Source organism: Triturus cristatus, chromosome 2_1 (assembly GCF_964204655.1).
Source record: "Triturus cristatus chromosome 2_1, aTriCri1.1, whole genome shotgun sequence".
NCBI lineage: Eukaryota > Metazoa > Chordata > Amphibia > Caudata > Salamandridae > Triturus > Triturus cristatus.
Window position 1 is genome coordinate 421,902,725 of NC_140581.1, and position 24,328 is coordinate 421,927,052.

A 24,328-nucleotide genomic window follows, 5' to 3' on the forward strand; every position below is an offset into this window, starting at 1 on the left:
GTCTGTGCCTTCCCTTTGATAGGGACACCTGCACAATGGGACAACCTCAAGAGTTGACTGAAGGAGATAGACGGCAGAAACAGATGTCACTTTCTGTGCAGATGGATGATGCGGAATGATGTCCTCTTGCTTGGCTTCCTCTTTCAAATGCGTTTTGATGGAAACCAGTGATGTCCCTTCCTGTGCAGCTGGATGCTGCATCATCAAGTAATGTTAATTCCTGTGCAGGTGGAAGATGGGAAATGGGTAAATCTGGTGTAGTACCAACATCCTGAATTTATCTTTCTTTATTCATGTTTTTGTAATAATGAGGTAGAGTGTCACTCTGAATTCATGTTTTGGACTTCCTTTGAACCAGAAAGTGATATGAATACATTTCAGAGCCTTTTTAGTGATGATCCTCCACGACATCATTCTCGAGTAAGGTTTTTTTGCCCCCTGAAGCTGGTCTTGATGATACTGAGATGACTTGATGGTTCACACTTGAGGCGGGGATTTACATTTCTGAGAATATTAATTGTTAACAATATTCAATACCTATTTGTCTTTTGTTATTTTCTGACACTCTGCAAGATTGTTTATGATATGCCCCCTCACCAAGTAACTAACGGAGAGTGTGGAACAGAAGACTCATATTTTTGGAAGTGGCTTTCTTGAGGCCGCAGATGGTTGCTGGACTCCTCTTCCCATCAAAGACCATCACTGGTAATATTGCCTCTGATGGGGCTACTGATGTTTTGTCGTGAGACCTTCTTGGGCCTGCTTTGGTTGCAACATCTAAACATATCACTGCATCAGAGCTGTACCTCAAACACAGTGGCTTTTATTATATAAATGATACACTGTCCTTCAGAGTTCAGAGAGGAGAACTCCAGCCACGACTGCCCTGGAACAAATCCTGTGTGTGACTTGCAGCTCTGTAGACACTGATCTCCTATCCTGCAGACAAGGCCGATTCTCTGGTCCAGCTAGCCAGGTATGGGAGCTAAGGCTAACCTAAGAGATTGTATTTATATCAATGGGGATACCCAAAATGCTACCAGACCCGTGTTATTATTGCGATACAGTATAGGTGGTCACAGTAACAATAAGCAATTGTGAAAACAAAAAATAAATAAAGTTAAGCCAACATTCACAAAGTTCTTCGCAATAAATGCAATTTATTCGCAGAAGTAAATGTGTACTTTAAATGTGGCAACACAGTTGCTCTTTCATTATCACACAGTTCTGAAAATTTTAAAGAAAGGTGTGAGATAGAGAAAATGGCTTGTGTGTTAGTTGTAGTCTACGTTTCGACCCCTAAGTAAACAGCTAGGTGATTCAAGCCTTAGGGTGGGTCTTCTTCCGGACAGTGAAAAAAGAGAGAGCACCTAATGGTGCATCCAGTACAAACGTTAAGGCTGGGCAGTTAGCTGAAAGTTGGGCTCGTCCGAGCTCTATGCAAGTTAAGGGGAGGTCATTAATACGGCCATCCGTGCGCGTATAAAATGAACAGTATCAAACTGTAGGTCGTAGGATCCTAATCAGTTAGCAGTGAATGATCTGATGGATGTCGTTTTTTGCAATCAGTGAAGTCCCTTATAAATCATGCAGGGATAATTTAAATCAGGGCTGTATTGCTGTGACTTGGCTCCTTTCTTTTGTGTCCATGAAACTAGGAATTAATCATGTCTTCAAGAAATGCTGGCCTGTTCTGCTTTTCGTTATCTTTATTTTCAATGTTTAGCTTTATGATTGCACAGAAGGTTGCTGTTAATCCCGTCTCTTCAAATGTCATGTGGACAGCTTGCCAGGACTATCTTAAATTTGCGCTTTGTTTTTCTTCGAAGTCTTGCTAGTCACTCCTCCTTTCGGTGATAGTGTGCATGGTCATCGACTCCATCTTCAGATTGTTTTCCGGCAGAGGGTGAGAGAATAGAGATGTCCATGTTTATGTATGAATAGTAACAAGAGAACTACAGCAGCTACAGGTACCCAGGGAGTTGGGTGGGCGCCTGAGATTCTACAGCTTTACATGCCCAGAACAGATGCATACTGGTTAAGTAGCATTTCCCGTTTGAGGCATGTGAGCTGTAGATCACATGCTTATTTATAGACTATACAGCAGTCTCTCCCAAGTGGTGGCTATCCTGTAACTGATGGAGTTGTCTGAAACAGCATTTTAAGTACTGCTTGGCCCACATTAGCTTGTTGTCTTGCTAATACATCTACACAATAATGCTTGGTGAATGTGTGAGGTGTGGACAATGATGCAGCTTTGGAAATGTCAGTTATAGGGATGTTCCCTAAGAAATCCATAGTAGCCGAGTAAGATGGACGTCGGAGCGTGAAGCTCCGTTCACCGGGTGCCGGAATCCTGGCAAATCTGTTTGCGGTGCGGGTGGCTGCGACAGACGCTGCCGGCCGTGGGCCAGATTCCTCCCGCATCTCTGGGGCAGCATTCGGAACTGGTGACAGCCTGTGGGTCCCGGCCGAGCCGCGCTGAAACTGGAGCCGGCAGGAGGCGAGAAGCGAGGCCGCGACCTCGGCCGGCCGCAGGAGCTACCACAGCTCGCAGCTTGCCACGAGGCGGCTAGGCCGCAGGCGCGGTGCTCTCGCTGGTGGAATCGCGGCGGCGATCGGCCGTCAGGGGCATGGAGGCTGGCGGAAGAGGACAGCAAAGGCCCTGGTGACTGCCGGCTGCCACGGAGATCCAGTCGGCAGGTTTGAAGTGGTACAGCAGGCGGCGCACATCTGAGCGAGACCGAGGCCCACTGCAGGCCCCGGGGGCCCTGCGCAGGCGGAGTGCTGCCGCGGAACGGGTCGGGGAGGCCGCCCCAGAGGCCCTACGCACGATCTTGGCCCTGTGAGCTGGGTGGAGTCATCTGGACGCCTTCCCCTCCTGCTTGAACTGCCCGGGTGAGTTGGCGTGGGCCTATCCCCCAGTACCCCGGAGGGAGCATCAGTCGCGGCGGGAGGGCCCGGGAGTGAGGTGGCCCTCCTTGAGGACTGCGGCATCGTGGGAGGCGCGGCGACTGCTGCAGCGACCGACTGGGGAGTGTCAGGGCGCCCCATTCCTGATGGACATAGCATTGAGGTCCAGGGACCTGCGGGACTGGTGGCTGGTGTCCTGTCCATTGTAACCGGCGCCAGTGGCACGCGGTGGAGGAGGCTGAGGGGAGCGACTTGGCCCAAAACGTGACTGGTGGCGGCATTTGGTGAGCAACTACATGAGGCTGGCGCACTGACGAGTGACTCGCACCCATGAGCAACCCGTGCACTCGGGGGGCGTTCTAGCTGGGGGCGATGGTGTAGAAGGCCCGGTCCTGGACGACGCTCGAGGCCATACCCAGACCGTGCAGCCATGTAGATGCCGTTGGCGATAAAAGAAGAGCGACCAGCTCGCTAGTGGCCCGGGCGCAGAGGGCACTGGCGGTGGGGTTGACATAGTGACTCACCTGACAGCTGCGGGGCGCAGGTGCTGTGTTGGAGGAGCAGTGCCAAGCCAGGGATACCGGTCCATGACGTGGGCGCTGTGAGGTGACACCGGCGGCCCCGGGGCCTGGCAGATACCGAGAAGTGGGTTTTGGGCAGCAGGAGCCTGAGCCATCCCGGGGGGGGGGGTCTCTGCCTTCCCCCCCGGCCCCCCCCCTATTCCTGCGTCAGCAAGGAGATTGAGGTGATCTGTTCGTTGCACCTCGGCAGGGCGGACAGAGGTGACTGGTCAGCACGGCGGGGACGGGTGTTGGCGTCGAATGCCCTCCGCACAGCAACTGGCCATGGGCCGACTACGGAACAAGCCTGCCCGTGGGCCGGCCACAGACGGAGAAGCTGGGCGCCACACCTGGGCGTCCGGACAATGACATGACGCTCTCGGCGACGGCGCTCGAGGCGAAAATGGACACAGTACTGGCGGCGGTGGAGCGTCTGGATACTATAATGGAGCAGACTAGGGCCTCATTGGAGTCCCGGATAAAGTCACGGTGGACTTCACCCTCCTTCACGCGGACCATAGTAAATTGGCGGATTCTGTCACCCAGCAGCGCCAAACACTCCAGGAGGTCCACCCCGTGGTGCGCCACCACACTGCGGCCTTGCAGGACTTGATCAACCATGCCCATGCCTTGGAGGACCGTGCTGAGGATGCGGAAGGGCGCTCTCGGCGCAATAATGTCCGAGTGGTGGGTCTGCCGGAAGGTGCGGAGGGGTGGAATCCGGAGCAGTTCGTTGAAGGGTGGATTCGCGACATCCTCCCCGTGGGGGTGCTTTCTCAGCAGTTCGTGGTGGAGCGCGCACACCGGGTCCCGGCGCGGAAGCCTCAGCCCAGGGCGCGCCCACGCCCCTTTCTCTTCAGGCTCCTCAACTTCCGAGACCCGGGATGTGGTGCTCCGTGAGGCCAGGAAGCTGGACGCCATCACAGTAGGCGGAGGTCGGGTGATGCTATTCCTGGATTACACTTCCACAGTCCAAAGACGGAGAAGTAACTATCTAGCGGTGAAGCGCCAGTTGCGGGAACTGGGGATCCCATACTCCCTGCTGTTCCCGTCACGTCTCAGAGTGATTACGAAAGACGGGACCCGATTCTTCGGTGCCCCATCCGACGTCTGGGACTGGCTGGAGGAGGCAGGATTGAGCGGGGGCCGGAGACCTATGGACCCGGGAGCTAATGGCCGCCAGGAGAGGAGACGGCGACGGCGGAGGGAGGCCCGTAGAGCAGCGAGGCCAAGCCCCTCCGTGGCACCCAGCCCGGAAAGGATGAGACAAGAGCGTCAGGAAGCCCTGGAAGCGGTGGCGACCCTGGGGTCCGCGGGCAGCCTGGGTGCGGCAGCTGGTCATGAACATAGTGAATCCGAGGCTAGCAGATAGTCTTCCCCGTCCACCGTACTTTCAGATGATCAGGTCCTCCCGCTGGTGACGCCCCAAACTGCTGACCATATTGTATGAGACCAGGGGGTTGGGGCGGGGGCAACTGCTGGATTGAGGACCGGTCTAACTGGGGCAGGATGCAGTGGAGACAGTTTGGGGGGTCTCTCCCTTTCCTCCTGTAAGATGTGGTGCAGTGTTGGACGTGGACATGCACAAGACTGCTAGATCCCGCTAGGTGGATGGGGTGGGGATGGGAACTTTAGCCCCGTGGGGGGATGGAGATTGAATGCGGTGGGGGGTCGGCGGCGGGCGGCGTCGGAAGGAGTGGTGGGGCCACTCACGCACGCTTTGCACCACTGGTGTTTTCAGAGGCACCCCCGGTGAATGTGAGTGTAGCGCCGGGAAAAAGTGCAGGTTGCCTTAGCTGCAGTCACATCGTGCACCCGTTAGTCATTCACTGGCTTAGTTTTGCTTGATAAGCGTTTTCGCTTGCAGTTTGGACGAATGCCTGTTTTGGGGTTTGCCCTGGTAGTTTTGCTGTTTCCGTTCTTTATTATATGCATACAGCAGTTCTTAAGTGTTCTTTTGTTCGGGGGGGTTCTTTCACAGCGCACTGACATGACACGTAGAGTATATATTCGCCCCACCATCCAACCCGCCCCCGCCCCAGTGACCGCGGTGGATCTCAACCGCTCTAGATGGCTGCCACTGACGTAATCACATGGAATATACGGGGGATGCATAACCCTGCACGCCGATATTCCATTTTCGCTTACTTGCATCGGCATAAGGCGGCCATTGCCCTTCTCCAAGAGACTCACCCAACACAGCCCGAGCTCGACCTGCTGCGCGCTCGGTGGAGGGGTCAGCTATTTGGGTCCACGTATTCTGCACATGCTCGTGGTACATTAATCTGGATGAGGGCGGGCACTCCGTTCACATGCATGGAGGTATTGGTTGACACAGCTGGGCGGTACACTCTGGTGCGTGGGAAGCTGAACGGTCAGCATATGTTACTGGGCTCCGTCTACGCCTCGAATGTCGACAACCGTAGTTTTTGGCCCACTTGTCCGCAGTGCTGGCGCCATTTGCGGGTCTTCCCTGGCTATTGGGTGGGGACTTCAATTCTGTCCTAGACACACGACTGGATAGGTCCTTTCCGCCCCTTCGCAACACACAGGCGGTCTCTAATGCGCGGACTCTCAACGACTGGCTGTCGCGCTGGGCATTATACGATCTGTGGCGCACATTACACCCTGACGGTCGCGTCTACTTGTATTACTCAGCAGTGCATGACCTACACGTTTGTATAGACAGGGTGGTGGGCTCTCATTCTCTGACTCCCCTGATGGGACAGGCGGAGTATCTGGGTCGGACCCATTCAGACCACAACCCTCTTAGGTTACGTCTAGTATGGGATGCCGGGTGGCCCCCTGTCCCTACGTGGCGGCTTCAACCGGCGGCCTTGGAAGACGCTGAATTTCGCGCTTCCCTAGGCACAGCGATTGAACAATTCTTTGACCTGAACGAGGGGTCGGCGAGTAATGAGTTAGTAGAGTGGGATGCCCACAAATCCACTATCCGGGGACACTTTCTGGGTACGACGTGGAATATCCGACGGCGGCTCGCGCTATCGCTTGCGGGTTTGTAGTCGCGCCTTCTCTCTTGTGAGCGTCATGGTGAGGGCGGGGGTCCGGACTCACCACGGTTGATGCGACTTCGGGCGCGCCATGCTGAGCTGCTGGAGCGCTTATGCTGCCACAATTACGCTGCCCATTCGGCTCGCGTCCATGCCACGTCGGATAGGGCGGGACGATTGCTGGCCTGGCTGCTCCGGCGGGAGTCTGCTCATGCGCCGATAGATGCACTTAGCAGGCCTGATGGGTCGCTTGTGCACACGCAATGGGAAATACATCAGGTAATGACGGAACATTATGCAGCCCTATACCGTTCGACGGGGCGCAGGCTGGCGCAAGACCTGGATAGGTTTTTGGAGGATGCCTGCCTACCCACGGTCCCTGAGGAGTATCAGGAGGCACTAGAAGGCCCCCTCACCGTGGAGGAGATCGGGGATGCGGTATCCGCTCTGGCCTCTGGGAAGGCGCCGGTGCCGGAGGGGCTCCCAGCCGAATACTACAAGACTTACCGGGAAGCACTGGTACCCAGGTTGCATGCTCTTTACATTGCGGCCCTTGAGGAGTGCACCTTGCCTGCTTCTATGCGAGAGGCCCACTTGGTGTCCCTGCTCAAACCTGGGCGGGATCCCACCAGCCTGGGATCATATCGTCCCCACGCTCTGCTTAATGTGGATTCTAAAATTCTGGCTAAGGCGCTGGCGGAACGACTGGCCCCAGCAGTGTCGGCGCTGGTGCATGGGGACCAGAATGGCTTTGATCCCAAGCATAGTACGTCTCTAAACTTGCGGCGGTTTTTCCGGGTGGCGCATGACAGTGCGAGGCAGTGGCCTAGGGCGGGCTGCCTGGTCCTAGACCTTGAGAAGGTATTTGATTGCCTGGAGTGGGGTTACTTGGTAGCGGCACTATCGCACTTTGGGCTAGGCCTCGGGTGTCTATAAATGGCGGCCCTCTTGTACAAGGATCCCACGGTGAGGGTGAGAACAGGGCCATATATATCGGACGCCATTCGGATATGTCGTGGCACCAGGCAGGGGTGTCCGCTCTCACCCCTCCTGTTCGCACTGGCAATAGAACCCCTTGCCGCCCCGCTTCGCAAGGTGCTGGCCGTGGGAAGTCCGTTAGGAGACGCGACACATCAGGTATCGCTTTACGCGGACGATCTGCTGATCTTTGTCAGGGATGTGGCACACATCCCGGCTGAATTAGAGCGAATTCTACTTGACTTCGCCACTCTCTCGGGCCTCAGGGTGAACGCTGCTAAATCATGCCTCTACGTGTTTCAAGCCGACACCCAGGACCCGAGCTACCACCTTGGAGGTGTACAGGTTAAATGGCAGCCAGACACCTTCCGTTACCTGGGTATCCAGATATATAGACGACCAGTGGACCTCGTGGAGGGCAACCTGGGCAGGGCTGTGACAGAGGTCAGCGCCCAGATGCGGTTTTGGGACACCCTCCCTCTGGCGGTCACGGGGCGGATTGCCCTGGTCAAAATGGTGATTCTACCCCGGCACCTGTACTACTTCACTAATTTGCTCATTTATATCCCGGCTTCCTTCTTCACAACTCTCACACGGTCCCTCTGGGACTTTATATGGGGTAACGCCAGTCATAGAGTCGCGTTGCCTAAACTATATCTCCCCACTGACCAGGGAGGCCTTGCGATGCCGTGTTTTGAGCATTATTACCTGGCCGCACAGCTGCAATGGATAGCCCGGTGGTTAGCCGATAGAGGGCGGGACGATACGGCGACCACGGCGCCCCCCCCCTCCCTCTGGCTGGTCTCCTCAATCTGTTACACCCGGCTGCGAAAACAGTCAGGCCTGTGCCCCTCCTTATGGTGGTGGCCTACAAGTGCTACCGGCGCGCTCTTTACCTTACGCGGGCCCGTACCCCTTACGCTCCGGCTATACCACTTGAGCGCTTTCCCAGCGGGCTGGGTGTGCTTAGTGCCCTGGAGCTTGCGGACTGGACCACGGCAGATATACAAACGATGGGGGACCTTTACCGAGATGGTGTTCTCCTCCCGTTCGCCTCTCTGGTGGAGGAGACGGGGCTTCCACCTGGCCACTTCCTTCGCCACCGGTCCCTGGTGGAGACGCTCGCGAATCGATGTGGAGATCTTCGGGAGGAACCAGAGCAGCATCTCATGATACAATACCTTCATGTGATGGGGCGAGGGAGGCACCTGGTCAGATGGTTCGCGGCTTCCCTGCGTGCACATGTGGCGATCAGCCTGACCCCACTGCGCAGTAAGTGGGAGGCGGATATAGCCCGACCCCTGACTGATAAAGAGTGGAGCGGAGTGTTGCAGGGTCCGACGAAGATTCGCCGGAACATGCGCTTCCGCCAAATACAATTGTTTATTTTACATAGAGCGTACCTCACGCCCGAATCCATTAACAGATATTTCCATCGTGCAGACGCGGGCTGTCCTCGTTGTGCGGAACTAGATGCCGGATTGGTCCACATGTTATGGGACTGTCCCGCGCTGTGTTCATACTGGCAGGTGGTACACGAGACACTCTACGCATGCACAGGGCATGCCATCCCATTCGAATGGTGCACCTACTTGCTGCATCTTTTCCGCAGGACTCCCTCCACGAAAACCTTTATCGACCTGGGGGTGGTGGTGGCGAAGCGACTGCTCACTAAGCGATGGAAAGCGGCTGAACCGCCCCATGCGCGCGCGCGCGTGGCGGGGATCATTCCTAATGTGGGCCAAGGCGGAGGGGATGGCTCTTTCACGGGAGGAAATACTGGGCCTCAGGAAGACGCCTATAGCGCATCAGTGGGAGACACTATTGCAGGCCATGGTGAGACCAGGCGAGGAGAGTACGGGGGTCGGTCTCGATCGCGGGATAAGCACTCCCCTAGAGAGGCCTGATAGTGGGCAGCCCAGGGCTCGGGTGGACAGTGTGGCGATGAGGACATAGTCACGCGGGTGGGGCGCGCAGTGAATAGGACGTTGCCAACTGAGTAGTTACGCAGGGGACTTCGGGATGGGGAGGATGGATTGGGGGTCTGAGTTCAGCGATGGGAAAACATGAGTCAGATGCTGCTGGGGTAGTTGTTGTTTCGTTTGGGTATCTGATGTTCTACCCCATTATGTCCTGGTTCACTAACTGTTTATGGAATGGCCTCTGGGGAAGGTAGCAGATATGTTGACAGGCTCTGATGGGATGAAAGTTTCTTGGTGGCGAGAACTTGGCAGGGACTTTATGGTTCCCCACAGCCGAAACGCCTCGACTACTGCTTCGAGAGTTGGACATATGCCTGTCTTATGATGCTATGTGTTTCTGCTGGGGTTAATGCCGTGGACATTGTTCATGCTCAACATTGCTCTGGCTTTTATACGTGCTGTAATCCTTGAGAAATGTCAATAAACAGATTATATAAAAAAAAGAAATCCATAGTAGCCCCTAGCTTACAAGTGGAATGTGCTCTAGGGGGTACAGTTAGTGTCCTTTTGGCTTTTGCATAGAAAATCTGAATACATTTAGCGATCCACCCAGAAATACCTGATTTTGATATAGGATTGCCCTTGTGAGGTGGTGCAAAAGCGACAAACAGTTGTATGGTCTTAGGAAAAGATTTTGTTCTTTCAGTGTAATACAACAGTGCTCTTTAACATCTAAGGTGTGTAGAGCTCATTCTGCAACAGAGTCAGGTTGAGGGAAGAAAACAGGTAATTCAACCGACTGATTTGTGTGAAATGCAGATACTACCTTAGGTAGGAATTTTTGATTGGTACGAAGAACCACTTTATCTTTGAGTGAATGGAAAAAGGTTCTTCTAAGGTTAGTGCCTGAAGTTCACCCACTCTCCTCAATGAAGTGATTCCAATGAGGAAAGCTGTTTTCCAAGTAAGGCACTGTAGTTCACATTTGTGCATGGGTTCAAATGGTGGGCCCATTAACCTTGTGAGGACTATATTAACCCCTTGCATGCCCGCCCCTTTCCCCGCCCAGTGCCGCGCTTTTTATTAGCGGGCGGAGTTCATGACGAGCTGGACTCGTCATGGGCACAGCGCCACCGCAGCCCATGACGAGTCCAGCTCGTCATGGGCACTGAAGGGGTTAAGATTCTAGACTGGGGCAGGTTTAAGTCTTGGTGGTATAACTCTTTTTAGTCCTGCCATAAATGCTTTGATTACAGGCACTCTAAAGAGCGATAAATGTTGCCTATTTTGAAGATAGGCTGCAATTACAGCGATATGCAGTCTGATGGATGCACAGGCCAATGATGACTCCTACAAATGTAACAGGTAGCAGATAATGTTCTGTATGGAAGCATCAAGAGGGTCGATGTTATTGCATTAGATAACAAATCGTTTCCATTTGGCTGCACAGCAGGCTCTTGTGGTAGGTCTTCTGGCCTCCTTAATAATGTTCATACAGTCTGGTGGAAGGTTCAGATAACCAAACTCTATGACTTCAGGAGTCAGATCGCGAGGTTCAATTGTTTGGGATCTGGGTGTTTGATTTCTCCATGGCTCTGAGAGAAGAGACAGGGAGTTAAATGTATTTTTTGATGCGGTACCATAGAGTTCCAACAGGGTTGTGAACCAGGGTTGACATGCCAATGTTGGAGCTACTAGGATTAGTGTGCGAGATGTTTGCCCAAGTTTCCAAACCACTAATGGAATGAGTGGGAGAGACGGAGAAGCATAAGCAAATATCCCTGACCAGTTCATCCATAGAGCATTGCCTCTGGATAACCGGTGTGGATACCTGGAGGCGAAGCTTTGGCATTTTGCGTTTTGGGGTGTTGCAAACAGATCTATGTGAGTGACTCCCCAATTTTGGAAGTAGGGGTGGAGAACTTGAGGGTGAAGTTCCCATTCGTGTATTTGATACCGCTGCCTGCTGAGGAGGTCCGCAGTCTGGTTTTTGACTCGTGGGAGGTATTCCGCTAGGAGATCGATATTGTGGGGAATAGCCCACTTCCAGATGTCTTGGGCTAAGTGGGACAGTTGGAGAGAGTGTGTCTCCCCGTTTCTGTATGTAATACATAGCTGTCACGTTGTCGGTTCAAACTAAGACAGCTTTGCCAGACAGGTGATCTTAAAACGCTTTGAGTGTGAGAAAGATTGTCATCTGCTCTAAATGATTTATGTGGAGAAACCTTTGTTGGTGGCTCCACAGACCTTGCTCTGTGTGTTGTTGAAGATGAGCTCCCCAGCCAGTTAGGGACGTGTCCGCTGTTAATACGGTCTGTGGAACTGGGTCTATGAACGGGCATCCTTTTTCACAAATTTTGTGTGTTCCACCACAGAAGAGAGCGAGGAGTACGGCCGCTTACCAACACTAGTTTGGTTAATAGACCGTGTGACTGGTTCCACTGACTTGCTAAGCATTCTTAAAGTGGACGCATGTGTAGCCTGGCATGGGGAACGATCATGATGCCATCATTCCCAAAAGTTGCATAAAAACTCGAGCTGGAAGTGATTGATTGGCTTGAAACTGGAGAATTAACGCATGAATGTTTTGAATTCTGGCTGCGTTGGGAAACGCCAGAGCCCTTTGATTATCTAAGGTGGCTCCTAGGTAGTTCTGGGTTTTGGCTGGCTGAACATGTGATTTTAACACATTGACTGTAAACTCCAGTTAGTAAAGTAACTAAATGGTTACGGAAGTGTGCTTGTGGCATTGTTGATACGTGCCGGCTTTGATGAGCCAATCGTCCAGGTATGGGAAGACATGGATGCTTTGTCTTCTCAGATGAGCAGCTCCTACCGCCAGACACTTTATGAAGACTCTGGGGGCAGTGGTGACTCTGAATGGAAGTACCATGAATTGGTAATGTTGACTTTCTACTACAAACCTGGGAAATTTGCGGGGAGCCGGGTGGATTGGAATATGAAAGTAGGCGTCCTTTAAGTCTAGAGTAGACAGAAAGTCATCCTTTTGCAAAAGAGGTAGTACCTGTTGAAGTGTTACTATGTGGAAATGGTCTGACTATGTAAAAATGTAGTTCTCGGAGATCTAATATTGTTCTGAGAGAGCCGTCCTTTTTGTGAATTAGGAAGTAAAAGGAATACACGACCGACCCTTGATGTTGTGGTGGTATGGGCACTATGGCTCCTTTTATTAGTAAGGATTGTACCTCTTGTTTGAGGAGATGTAGGTGATCCGGTGAAAGTTTCTGTGATTTTGGAGGAGTGTTGATGAACTCCAGGCAACAACCAGAATGGATAATTTGTAGAACCCATTTTTCTGTTGTTATTGACTGCCATTTTGGTAGGAAATGTGACAGTCTTCCCCCGACAGGTGTTAAATGGTTGGGGGGGTTAGGGGGGGCAAGTCACTGTTTTGTACTGGAGGGAGAGGTGCGTGTTCTAAAACATCTACTTCTGCCTTTGACCCCTCTGTAACCCCCTCTGAAGTAATTTTTGGAGCCGGAGGGTTGATTATTGCCCTTGTAAGTGGATGCAGTTTCCGAGGAAATGTTTTTAGAGCCTGCTCGATAGGAGTGCCGAAAGGAACCACAGCCTTGTATAGATTGAAGGGCTCCCATTGATTTAGCCACTTCAGTATCTTTCTTCATCTTCTCCAGAGAAAAATCTACTACTGGCCCAAAGAGATGCTCTTTATCAAAGGGTGTGTTCAATTTGGAGGTTTGCACATCAGGTTTGAAACCAGATATGTACAGCCATGCGTGTCTTCGTAAAAGTACATTTGTGTTTACTGCTCTAGCAGATGTGTCAGCAGCATCTAGGGAGCACCTGATTCGATTATTTTAAATCAATTGTCCCTCACGTATTAGGTCTTGTGCTTTAGATGTATGTTCTTGGGGTAGAAATTGCATGAGTTGTTCAGTTTTATCCCAATAAGCACGGTCGTATTTTGCCAGTAACGCCTGTCTATTAGCTATGAGCCAGAAGTTAGCTGCCTGAGAGGTTACCATTTTACCTGAAGCATCGATAAGCTTTGATTCCTTTTTTACGTGCATTGGAAACTACCAACGAGTCTAAGGGTAACTGTCCTCTTATGTACACTGGATCAGATGGTACAGGCTCATATTTTTTATCCACCCTAGGGGTAAGGATACGTGCCCTGACAGGATCCTTAAATATGTCACCTACATGCCTGATCATTCCTTTTAGCATGGGTAACATGTGTAGATTTTTGTGTACTGTTCAGTGTCTCAAAAAGGAAATCTTCTTCAAGGGATTCTCTGTGGAGTTGCACCCCATGGTAATTGGCAGCCCTGCCTATTAACTCAATATAACCTACACTGTCGTCTGGTGGACAGGGCCTAGTAGGATATAGGTCAGGCTCATTGTCTGTGGGCGAGTCAGTGCTGTAGTCGTCCCAGTCGTCTGTAGGTCCTGGTTGACCATCATCATCATCATCATCATCATCATCATCATCATCATCATCATCCCCTTCACCTTCACCTTCACCTTGGTTGTCAGGTGTATGTGATGGTGAGTGATCAGGTGAAGTTGGTACAGGTAGAGACTGAGGAGAAGGTGGTGATGGAAGAGGAGGGGAAGGGTTAGTTCCAACAGTTCTCTTCTTTAAAGGAATGTGATATTCTTCTTCAGTATCAGTCCTTCTCTTTAAGGTCATCTTGGTGGTAATATGTCCAGTTTTAGGATGAATGTAAAGCACCTTCTGTTTCAGGTCTGGTTTACCTAGTGGATCGTTAAAACTGTGCTTTTTTGGTGATTTTGGAGCATCAGTCTGTTTCGGTGCCGAGGTTTTCGGTGCCGGCAGTTTAGGGGTAGGTGTCTTCGGATCCGAAGAGATTTTCGGTGCCAAATGGTGAGGTTCGGATCCAGACTTGGGCTTCAATCCCGAAGGCTTTGGCTCGGTGCCCGACTTGGAGTGGGGCTTCTCGGAGGCAAGAGGCTTTTTGGAATACTTCGGTGCCGAGCCTGAAGGCGGGGCGTCTGAAGCCTGTTCTCGCTGCCGGCCGGGGCCTGAGGTCACGGGTTGGTCCAGAGCCTTCTTTTTAAATGGTTGACTTGGGAGTCGGGGCAAAGAAGGGACTGTACTTACAATCATCCTGATCCAAGGCATCCTCCAAAACGGAGATCGGATCCTGCTCCTCTTCGGCCCCGATAGTGTCGGTGGCTTCTTCTTCCGATTCAGGACCGAAGAGGTCCGGAATGGAACCTGTGTGTTGGCTCTGCATGTCGCGTCATTGAGCCCGACAGTCGTAAAGCTTCTTCTTGGAACGGAAAGCCTTACACGTGTCGCAGTCCTGTTTTTAGCTATCTGGTGACAAACACAGGTTGCACACTTCGTGTGAGTCAGTGCGCGGGTATTCCGCGTGGCACCAAAGGCAGTATTTAAAGGGAGTTTGTTCCATCGACTGCAAGTCGAATGGAGATGGTTAGGCCCGACAGCCTACCACGAGCTTTCTGATCGAAAGAGTTTCTTTTTTAAACAAACACGATACACAAAGAATGAAATACGCGATCGGAAACAAAACCGTTGTGGGTGAGTGTTCTACGCACCGAGGGAAAACGAAGGATCGGTGTCGAACCGGAGCGCAGCAAATAACATCCAAACCCGATGGTGGAAAAAAACAATCAGAAGATGGAGTCGATGACCATGCGCACTATCACCGAAAGGAGGAGTCGCCCACCTCGTGACTAGGAAGACTTCTTCAAAGAAACACAAAGTGCAAACATCCGGGCCCAACACTAGATGGAGATCTATGCATAAGCATGTGATCTACAGCTAACATGCCTCGAACAGAGTATTATGAAAGGTAAGTAACTTGGTCTTCTGATGGATCCTTCTAACTGCAAATTTTTGACCTTCAGAATAGATACCATAAAAGTACCACCGAAAGGTGGAGGGTCTGAGACTTGAAATCAGATTAGGAAGTATCACAAGACTGACCAGGCAAAAAAGCAGTAGTATTTCATTAACATGTACACTGACACCAATGTTGCCACCTGACAAATATTCTGAAACTGAGATCCTTTGCCCATGTCATCATGGCAGCCTTGGCCCTGTTGAAATGAGCCTGCGGAACCTTCTAGGGTGCCTTCTTAGCCAGCACGTAGCTTATTTTAATACAGCAGACTATTCATCTGGGTAGAGTCATCTTTCGCACCACCCTACTTTTCTTGGTCCCAGTGGAAGAGGTGTGGCGCCACGACCAGGGCGAATGACTCTGGAATCTGGGGATCACAGTTCGATCCCCAGCGTCGGCGGCAGATTAGCCCAGCACCATGTGAATCTGGGCAATAGCTTGCTTAATCTTCCTGACGGCCCCCAGCGCCTAGAGACCCTTACGGGTGATTGTTCGCGCTTTACAAATGTGGATTGTTGTTATTGTTGTTAACCCAATATGGAATCTATTATCTACATGATGGTCTGTCGTCCAGTGTATTTTTGAAGCTCAAAGCCTTCTTCGGGTTAAGCTTGTGGAGCCGCTCCTACCATTTTGAGCAATTGCATGGAGCAAAAAATGTTGGCAAGATGATTGATTGGTCAGTATGGAAGGGTGATACCTACCACCTTTAGCAGGAAAGCAACCCAAAACCACAGCACCAATTTGTCCGGGAAGAATGTGATGCAGAAAGCTTTCAAAGAGAGCACCTGTACTTCACAAACTCGATAAGCAGAAGTTCTGGCAATAAGAAAGACTGATGTTTTTGAAGAAAGATCATCAAACGCAGTAGTGAGCAACTGTGACTAGATTTTGACCCAAAGAGGTATGACAAATGGTCTTGGAAGTTACATATGTGTCAGGTCCTTTACAAAACGCATCACAACTGTCAATTTAAAGAGAAAGGGTTGATAAGGCAGACACAAAAAGGCCAAAAGTGAAGGCAAGCTGTCCTCTAGTATGCCCTTTGCAAGACTGTGCTTTGCCAATGACAAAACAAACAATACATCAGAGTTAGGCCTGCAGAGGCTCTTGATGACTTACTCCACATTAAGCCACACATGTTTCCCAGCATGAGGCATAGCTGGGCTTTGTGGACTAGTGTTTGGCTGCAAGAATGACACCTACCACTTCAGGTGGCATGTCAAAAGAATTTAGCTGCTGCTGCTACATTTTCGATACATAGAGGTGTAAGTTGTGAAGATTTGACTGCAGCCACAAGGTCCTCCCAAAGAAGTAGTTGGATCGGAGGGTAAATTCTCAAGAGCTTTGAGCAGCACACTCTCCTGGTGTAGTGCATGGCTACTAAGACGTTGCGCTGGGTCTGACCTGACTTTACGCACACCTCCAGGTAGTAGAGGCAATGGTAGGACCATATACAGGAGACCCCTGTCCCCTCCTCTGGATGGAGACCTCACTCACGTTCCGCTAGCTGATATCTGCTCAGCTCATTTGCCTTGGAATTCAGGAACCCCCGCTGGGTGGTTGCCTACTGAAAAGATCACATTCTGGTCCATCCAGAGACATACAGCTTTCTGTTACTGGATCAAAGACCCCATCTGGCTCTGCTTATTGCAGTACTACACAAGGGTTGTTTTCTCCGTTAAGACCAGCCTTCCCTTGAAGGTTGGTAGGAAGGCTTTTAGGGCCAATCTAATCATCTAAATCTACAAAAGGTAGATGTGGAGCTGGTTCTCTGCTGGAGATAAGATGCCTCAGCTGCACTGCTGTATCAGTCACAACCCTGAAGTCTGGGTGGTGAGGGAAGAGTGGCCTGCCACAGGTCAGGTTGGTGCTCTTGTGTCACCACATGAGGTCCTGATCTAACGGAAACCTCAGGTTCCACTGCAGGGTCTGCATGTGCCACCTGGAGTACAGGACGAGGACGGTGCACGGGGCCAAAATGCCAAGAAGCCCCACAACCATCCTCACTGAGACAGTGCTGAGCCCAAAATGTCTGGATCATATTCTGAATTTCCAGGGCTTGCTATGACGGTGGAAAAACAAAAACGCTGCAATGTCCAGGATAGGCTTTATGAAGGGAATCCTCTGTCTAGGGCTGAAGTCAGACTTTAGCTCACTGATGGAAAACCCTAAGAAGATCATGAGCCTAGCCACTGTCTGGAGGAGGTCTGTGACAGAGTGATGGGAACCATCCTTGAGCAGCCAGTCACTGAATTACAGGACTACATTTATCCCTCACCTCCTAAAATGGTCTGCAACCACCGCTATCCGCTTCTGGAATATCTCGGGCGAGAGCATGATCTTCTCTTATAATGGATTCTAGAATGTGATCTTGTCATTTTTTGTAGGGTTTTCTGCTTCAAGAGTTAGGAAGGTGGCAAAGGCTGAGGTGCAGCAGGTGACCTTGGAGGATTAGGTACATCAAAGACACCGGAGGGGTCAGAAGCTCTGGGGAAAAACTAGGAGAGACGATCTCCAAGGTGGCAGACTAGAAGACAGATGAAATACCAGAGTCATATCTCTTGAATGGGAGCATGTACTGGAATATTCCTAGTTGGACGTGTGTGGAACCATATTCTTCTTCAAATGGCGTAGCCACTCAAAAGAAAGTGTTATGGTCTCTTTGGAGTATATTTTCCTATCAGCGAGACTCCAGAAGACCTTGATGTCGAAGATGGTGTTAATGGTGGCTGGTCTCTAAGCCTCAACACTGAACATGGTCTCAATGATGAAAAGTTCTTGGGTATCAACATCGAATATAGTCTTGAAGGCTACAGCCTGAAGTTCTTCGATGTGGATGTAGAGTGCTGGGGTCCTTTCCAACTTCACTTGACCATGGGAGTGTTGCTGCTACTAGATCCTCTCGCTGATTTTCAAGTGACCATGCATATCATGGATTTGAAATTCATGTCCAAGCAGAGCCATTTAGAAGATCTATCCAAAAAAGTAGAAAATCAAAGAAAAAAAAAGATGCTGGGGTGCACTGGAGAATAATAACACTGCAGTCATGGTCCGAAGACTACAGATATGAAATTCCAACCATGTTATGGTTAACAATTGGGTGATAACATCCCTGGTGCAATTCGAGCAACACGTGGAATCTTTTAAAAATATGGCAACGGCTGTTAGAATAAAAGTCTTGGGGCCCCTGACGATTCCTGAATTACAGCATGTTGAAGAGCTCATGCTTTAGAGTCTCAAGACTGTCCTATGGCACTTGACATTCTTAAGATCTTAGGACTCTCATAACAAGGTTCTGCAATAGTAACCACTGTGGCTCAAAAATGTCTGACTGAACCGGGTAGTGTGACAGAGACAGACAGAGAGATAGAGGATTACAAACATAGCATTTGAAAAGGAAATTCAATTCAGAGGTTGCAAAATTTTGATTTCCTCTTATTTTGTTGTGCACATCAGTCTGAATACTACGTGAATGTCCTAAGAGCACCACATTATCATATACTAATGTTTATTTTGATTGCGTGTTTAACAAGCTGACACGCTGCAAACGTCTGGAGGACTGATGACACTGCTAGTATGGCAGACAGCATCCAGTGAGAAGTTACAAATTGAGGCTTTATACTGAAGTTATTAGGAAAAAAATTGGTATTTCTTTTTCCACACGTACTCTCTGTTTCTGCTCCTTGGACATGTATTCTGTGTCCAAGGAAACCAGACAAATCAATAAAGGAAAGCAACATGAACAGATGTCAGTAAAGTAACATTTTTGTTTATTTATGCATTAATGGAGGATTTAAACAAGCCAAACGACTAACACTTTTTCAATATCTTAGGAGCAGGTGCCAAGCAATCATATTTACAGAAAGAACCACAAACCCCAAGAAATGATAACTGCAGGCAAATTTTGCTTACATTTCAGTTTTCTATTGTAAAAAGAGGATGCAAAAAGTGAAGACCTTCCTTAAAACTCTTGGTATAAATTTACGACTAGAAGAAAGGAACAACAAATTGGCACAGTACTTCATCCACCATACAGCTGAGTAACTTTCAGTAGCACTTCCTGATAATTATTTGCAAGTAGGAGCCTAGGATTCAGAGGCCGAGAAGAACATGGGCAGGAACACCATCTTGGCTGCGTTTTTCAGATTTCTTTCAAATATCTAAGAGCCAAAATGGTGCCTCCTCCTTGTGTACCAGATATGTTTGGCATTACATTGCCTGCATTGTTAGTACAGTATTTTCTCAAAGGCTCCTTTCAGGAAGTGAGATGTCACTTCTGGGAGAAGGATGTGGGAATGAGGGCAGTTGGGAGGGACTGAATCTTCAAAAACTGGTAGGAGTACTTCCAATCAGATGATTTGGAGGAGCAACTGATCCGAGATGATTTCTTCTCTCTTTTCTCCAATGTAAGAATAGGGTTTGGCAGAAATTGAATTAAAGCTTTTTTGTTTTCAAAAGTAGGATTGGAATCCTCACCCACTGCATCTGGAAGAGGCAAAAGTATTTTTGTGGCTACTGAGGTTGAAGTTGCAGCATTGTATGCAGAAACGGAAGACCACTGAATAGCTTCAAGTTCTTAAATTGTTGGACAAAGGACTTAAAAGACCAACTAAAGTCCTATGCAGTCACTTGTTTAACATTTTTCCAGGAGTTGTCCAGTTTATCCCCCAAAATATGCCCCTCTTTAAATGGAGTTTGCACTAACATACTCTGGAGTGTATCCTTGTACAATCGAGCAGTACCCATACAGAGCACTTGAATTATCACTGATTATGAGTTTACAAGCCTGGCATAGGGTTGTTTGTAGAAATGCAGTAGTTTATTTGACTTTCCACAGAACACGGTTTTAACAACTCAAACATATCATCTTTGTATGACATTGTCACAGACAAAAAAAATTGTTTTTATCAACTGTCTGGTAACAGTTTGCACAACAAATCTTTTGGACACCAGGTAGGCATTAGAAGTCGAGATTACCATTTGCTAGCCTATGTTTTGTTTTTGGCTCGGTCTCGGGTACTGGGTTGGAGGGGGATTCTTATCATGGATTGCATGAAAAAGTTCAGGGGGTGCTTTGTTTAAAGCAGAAAAGGCTATGCATGCTGCCCAAAGACATCAAGATACAACTCAGCCAGTATGTTTTTGGCTTGGTAGTCTGAATTTGTATATCTAAGGGTTCCACAACCTTTCTGACCAAATTAGAAAAAAAAGGATCAGAAAGCCCAAAATGTTTTTTTAAGTGGTGTGCTGCCTGCTGGAATTATTTAAATCCAGGAATAATTCTGCATCAGTACTGAGAGGCAGAAGCAGTTCCTTGTACGTTTCACTAGTGTTGTCCTGTTTAGAAGGATCTGGGGAAGAAGATTCACAGTGTCGGACTTAAAAATAAAAGAAAGTAATATTATAAGTCAGCTTGCTCTACCAGAAGACCCTAAAAGGTATGGATGCACCCCATGTTATGTAAATCCCTAGGGTTACCCCTGCACTGCTGAGCATGCACAGGTTGTGCTAAAAGGGAGAAATCCTGTGCACACTCCCCCTATCATTGGGCACACAAGGGATTACCTCAAGTCTACTTTTCATTTGGGTGATAGGAACTATGGTCTCAGAAGTCCCATAGGTTTTCCCTATTAGGCATGTGAAATAGATTGCTAGGGAACACACAGTCTACCCCCAAAGCCTGAGAAGAGGCTACGGCAGGTCAAGAACTGTCCCTCAGCCATCAACTTGTCCTGGCTGCCAATGTCAGATTTGAGTGGCAAATACCATACCAGATTCAGACCTGGAAGCATCATGGTGGGCCTATGGTAGAGGCAAAGATGGGGATTCCACCAAACACGTAGTGAGATTCGCACATCTGCCTTTTAACTAGGTAAAATGAAGGCAAGTGGAAGTGACTAGCTTACTTTAATCATTAATGACAAATTCTGCAAGATTCCTCCGAAACGTTTTACATTATGCATACATTCAATAATTCAGAATGGGATGACATTTAAATCGTTATGGTATTATTACTACATTAAATTTACCTTCCATAACTTTAAATACTTAAATAAAGCATCTTTACCTGAACATTTCAAAAATAAAATGCATAAATACACAAATAACCAATCATGCAAAATTACAATATATATGGTTACTGACGGATAGAACTGTCATTCATTCCTACTTGCATAACTGGCCCTTATAAGGAAAGTCAAGATATTTTATGTTGTCTTTCTCACTCAAGGACATGCACAATGTAGTTATTAAACAGTTTCGTTACCTGTTGTAAAGTCTTCTCACAGTGGAGACAGGCAGTTGATACTTGAGACAACAGAATAGTCATATCTTCTTGCTGTTGCCTAAGCCAGATTAATTTCTCCCTCACATGCGCATCGACAACACTGAGTGCCATTTCTTCCTGGCGACAAAGAGTTTCATGCAGATCTGAAAAATATGCCCGCACGCAAGATCGAGCATTCTCTGCAATTCCTGGAACCTAAGAAAGTAGAAAAACATGCAAATAAAGAAAAGAAACACAAATATACCGCTTGACACCCAAAATAAGCCTAGAAGCCGCCTCCCCACCTTCACTGACCGCCTGTAAAAAAAGATTAGACTTTTGCATGGGCTTGGAGATTCCGGTGTTTAAGGCCAGAGGGTGCCCGGAGAAACATCTTAAAATATGGAAGAGATGAGCTGACTACCGAGGCCTATGAGTGGAGCCCGTACTCCCGATGGACACATACACACATGCTTTAGTATAGATGAGGGATAGATAATGGTGGGTATGAGAACTCATGCTGGGTATCAATGCGGCAGCGACGCGTCATTAATTGTGAAGGAAGGTAGCACTGGTGCAGTACACAGGGGATTGGTTTTGAAACGTTTATGTTCTGTGTTACTATACAATCTTTACATGCAGAGAATATAAACCAGATGTCAATATCAATACAGTATGGTGTAATGTACTGTGATTGCCCCATGAGAATGGGTGTTCCAAAATGTACTTGGCTGTTGACACAATAAAATGTGTTTAAAAAAATGAAAGGAGCCTATATAGCCATTAAGTGTAAAACAGTAAAACAGTTCTGTTTAGACTGAGTGCTGTATTATAATGCAGCATATATTCAGGACTTACAACACAGATATGTGGTGCTAAAGCACTTACACCTTGTACGGTGTGTCGTTGGAAATGTTTTTTCTTTGTTTTGGATCCTATTTTGCCAGTGTTTTCATGTTGTGTGTGATGACCACCGAGGTGTGGCTATCGTGTCAAGGGACTCAGCCCTTAGCAGGGTGATGAAGAGTATGAAAGACAGACAAGCAGGTTATGGTTTTCAGTAAACTCATGTCAAGTATATTTTTATAGCACTCTATCACCCGTGAGGCTGTCATGGCACTTTTGCAGGTGGGTGACGGTAGCCTTGAGGGTATTTACTAGAAGAGCCAGGACTTCAGCTTCTTGTGAAATTCAAGAGGAGGAGTTTCTAATGTGGTGTGGGAGGTGGTTGCACACCTTAGGAGCGATGTATGAGTAGGCTTGACCCCCTGACCTGATGTGTGGGACATGTGCTTGTGAGTCCGTCTGAGCAAAGGTGCCTGAGACATTTGTGGAAATGTACACAGCTGTACATGTAGGCTTGGCCGCTGTTGTGTAGCGCTTTGTATGTGTGGGTGGGAAGATTGGACTTTGTGCGCTTGTGTTTTGTGTGTGTATGTTCTCTCGGATGAGGTGTGATGTGAGATTAGTGTGGAAGGTTGAGGACGAGTCTGGCAGCTATTTCTTGGACTGTCTGTAGTCTTTGGTGGTTGCTTGGAGACCCCTGATTAAAGGGTGTACCCGTAGTCCAGTCTGCTGGTGATGAAGACTTGGGTGAAACTCTTCCTGATGTTTTTTGGTAGCCATTTGTAGATTTTTCTCAACAATATCAGGGTGTGGAGGCAGACCATGGCAAAGGTGTTGACTTGGGCCGACAGGTCAACATAGATGGTTACAGCACTTGGTTGCCCATTCTGAGATATTTGTTTAAACTTCATGGTTCTGAGCAGGTAGAGGTTGGAGGGAGGGATGTGCTGTGATGAATTTAGTTACTATCATTCCAGATATAATCGTCATTGTGAGATGTTAAGAAGCATAACAGTATGTAACTTATTGGTACACCAGCGGTGGTCTAAATTAAAGCTCTAAATCGACCAGCAGCATGTGGCAGATATCTCCAGTTACTCCATGCATGTTCATTTGGCGATGGGTAGTTTATTGTGGAGAGGTGAAGTAGTGGGTCATTAACATGACGTATAGCAGGTCTACCCAATATGAGTTTAAGAGTATCAAGGAGCATAAAGGAATTATCACGCACCCTGTATGAACTACAATCGGCAGCTGTAAGCAGATTTTTAAATATCATGGACTTGGCTATTACTCTCCCTCTGTACCCTCTACTGTCGGCCATGGAACTCTCAGCATTTCTAAACTCTAATTCCTCTTCGCATAGCTTTGGCCAATTCTCTCTCAATGTGCGGCTCACACTCATTGCACATCAACTCATACACTTGGAAATGAAATTTTAACATTGAGCTAACATAAAATGAATTGGCGTTAACCAAAATGAGCCTGGATCTTTATTTATTTTTTTATCTTGTAAGGACCGTTCAGATTCTTTTTATAAAACCAAAAACATTCTTCAACGGCTAATCCCGACCTTCTCCTGACAAAGGCTGACAGAGAAAGAGGATTGTCTATGAGTGGAGATGAGTGAATGAACAGCTGAAGAAGAAACAAGGAAGCCTTTCCTTTCTCGCTCTCCAGGGAATCGGCTTTCTCGAAAGATGTTATTACCAAAGCTAAAGGCTGCAGCATTTTATTGATAATTATTTATAGACTCTTTAAAATGTCTGTCTCATCACCCCTGTAGGCTACTGTGAATTAGAATAGTCTGAGCGTCACAGAAGGTCCAGCCTGTATTGCTTTAACAAGTGAGATTTATCATATTTATGAAGGCATTAACACCAAAGCATTATTAGTTTATAACATACATGCCGAAAATATTACGTACTCATTCGAATAGGCCCAGTAAGTGCAC

General features: G+C 48.6%; 1 protein-coding gene across 1 annotated transcript in view; it reads right to left on the reverse strand.

Moving 5' to 3' along the window:
• TRIM23 (tripartite motif containing 23) overlaps positions 1-24,328 on the reverse strand; it is a 536,318-nt gene that overhangs the window by 199,758 nt on the left and 312,232 nt on the right. The window contains exon 6 of the mRNA XM_085631767.1: positions 21,529-21,744. Coding sequence (XP_085487893.1) covers positions 21,529-21,744 — 216 coding nt within the window. The remainder of the gene's footprint in view (positions 1-21,528; positions 21,745-24,328) is intronic.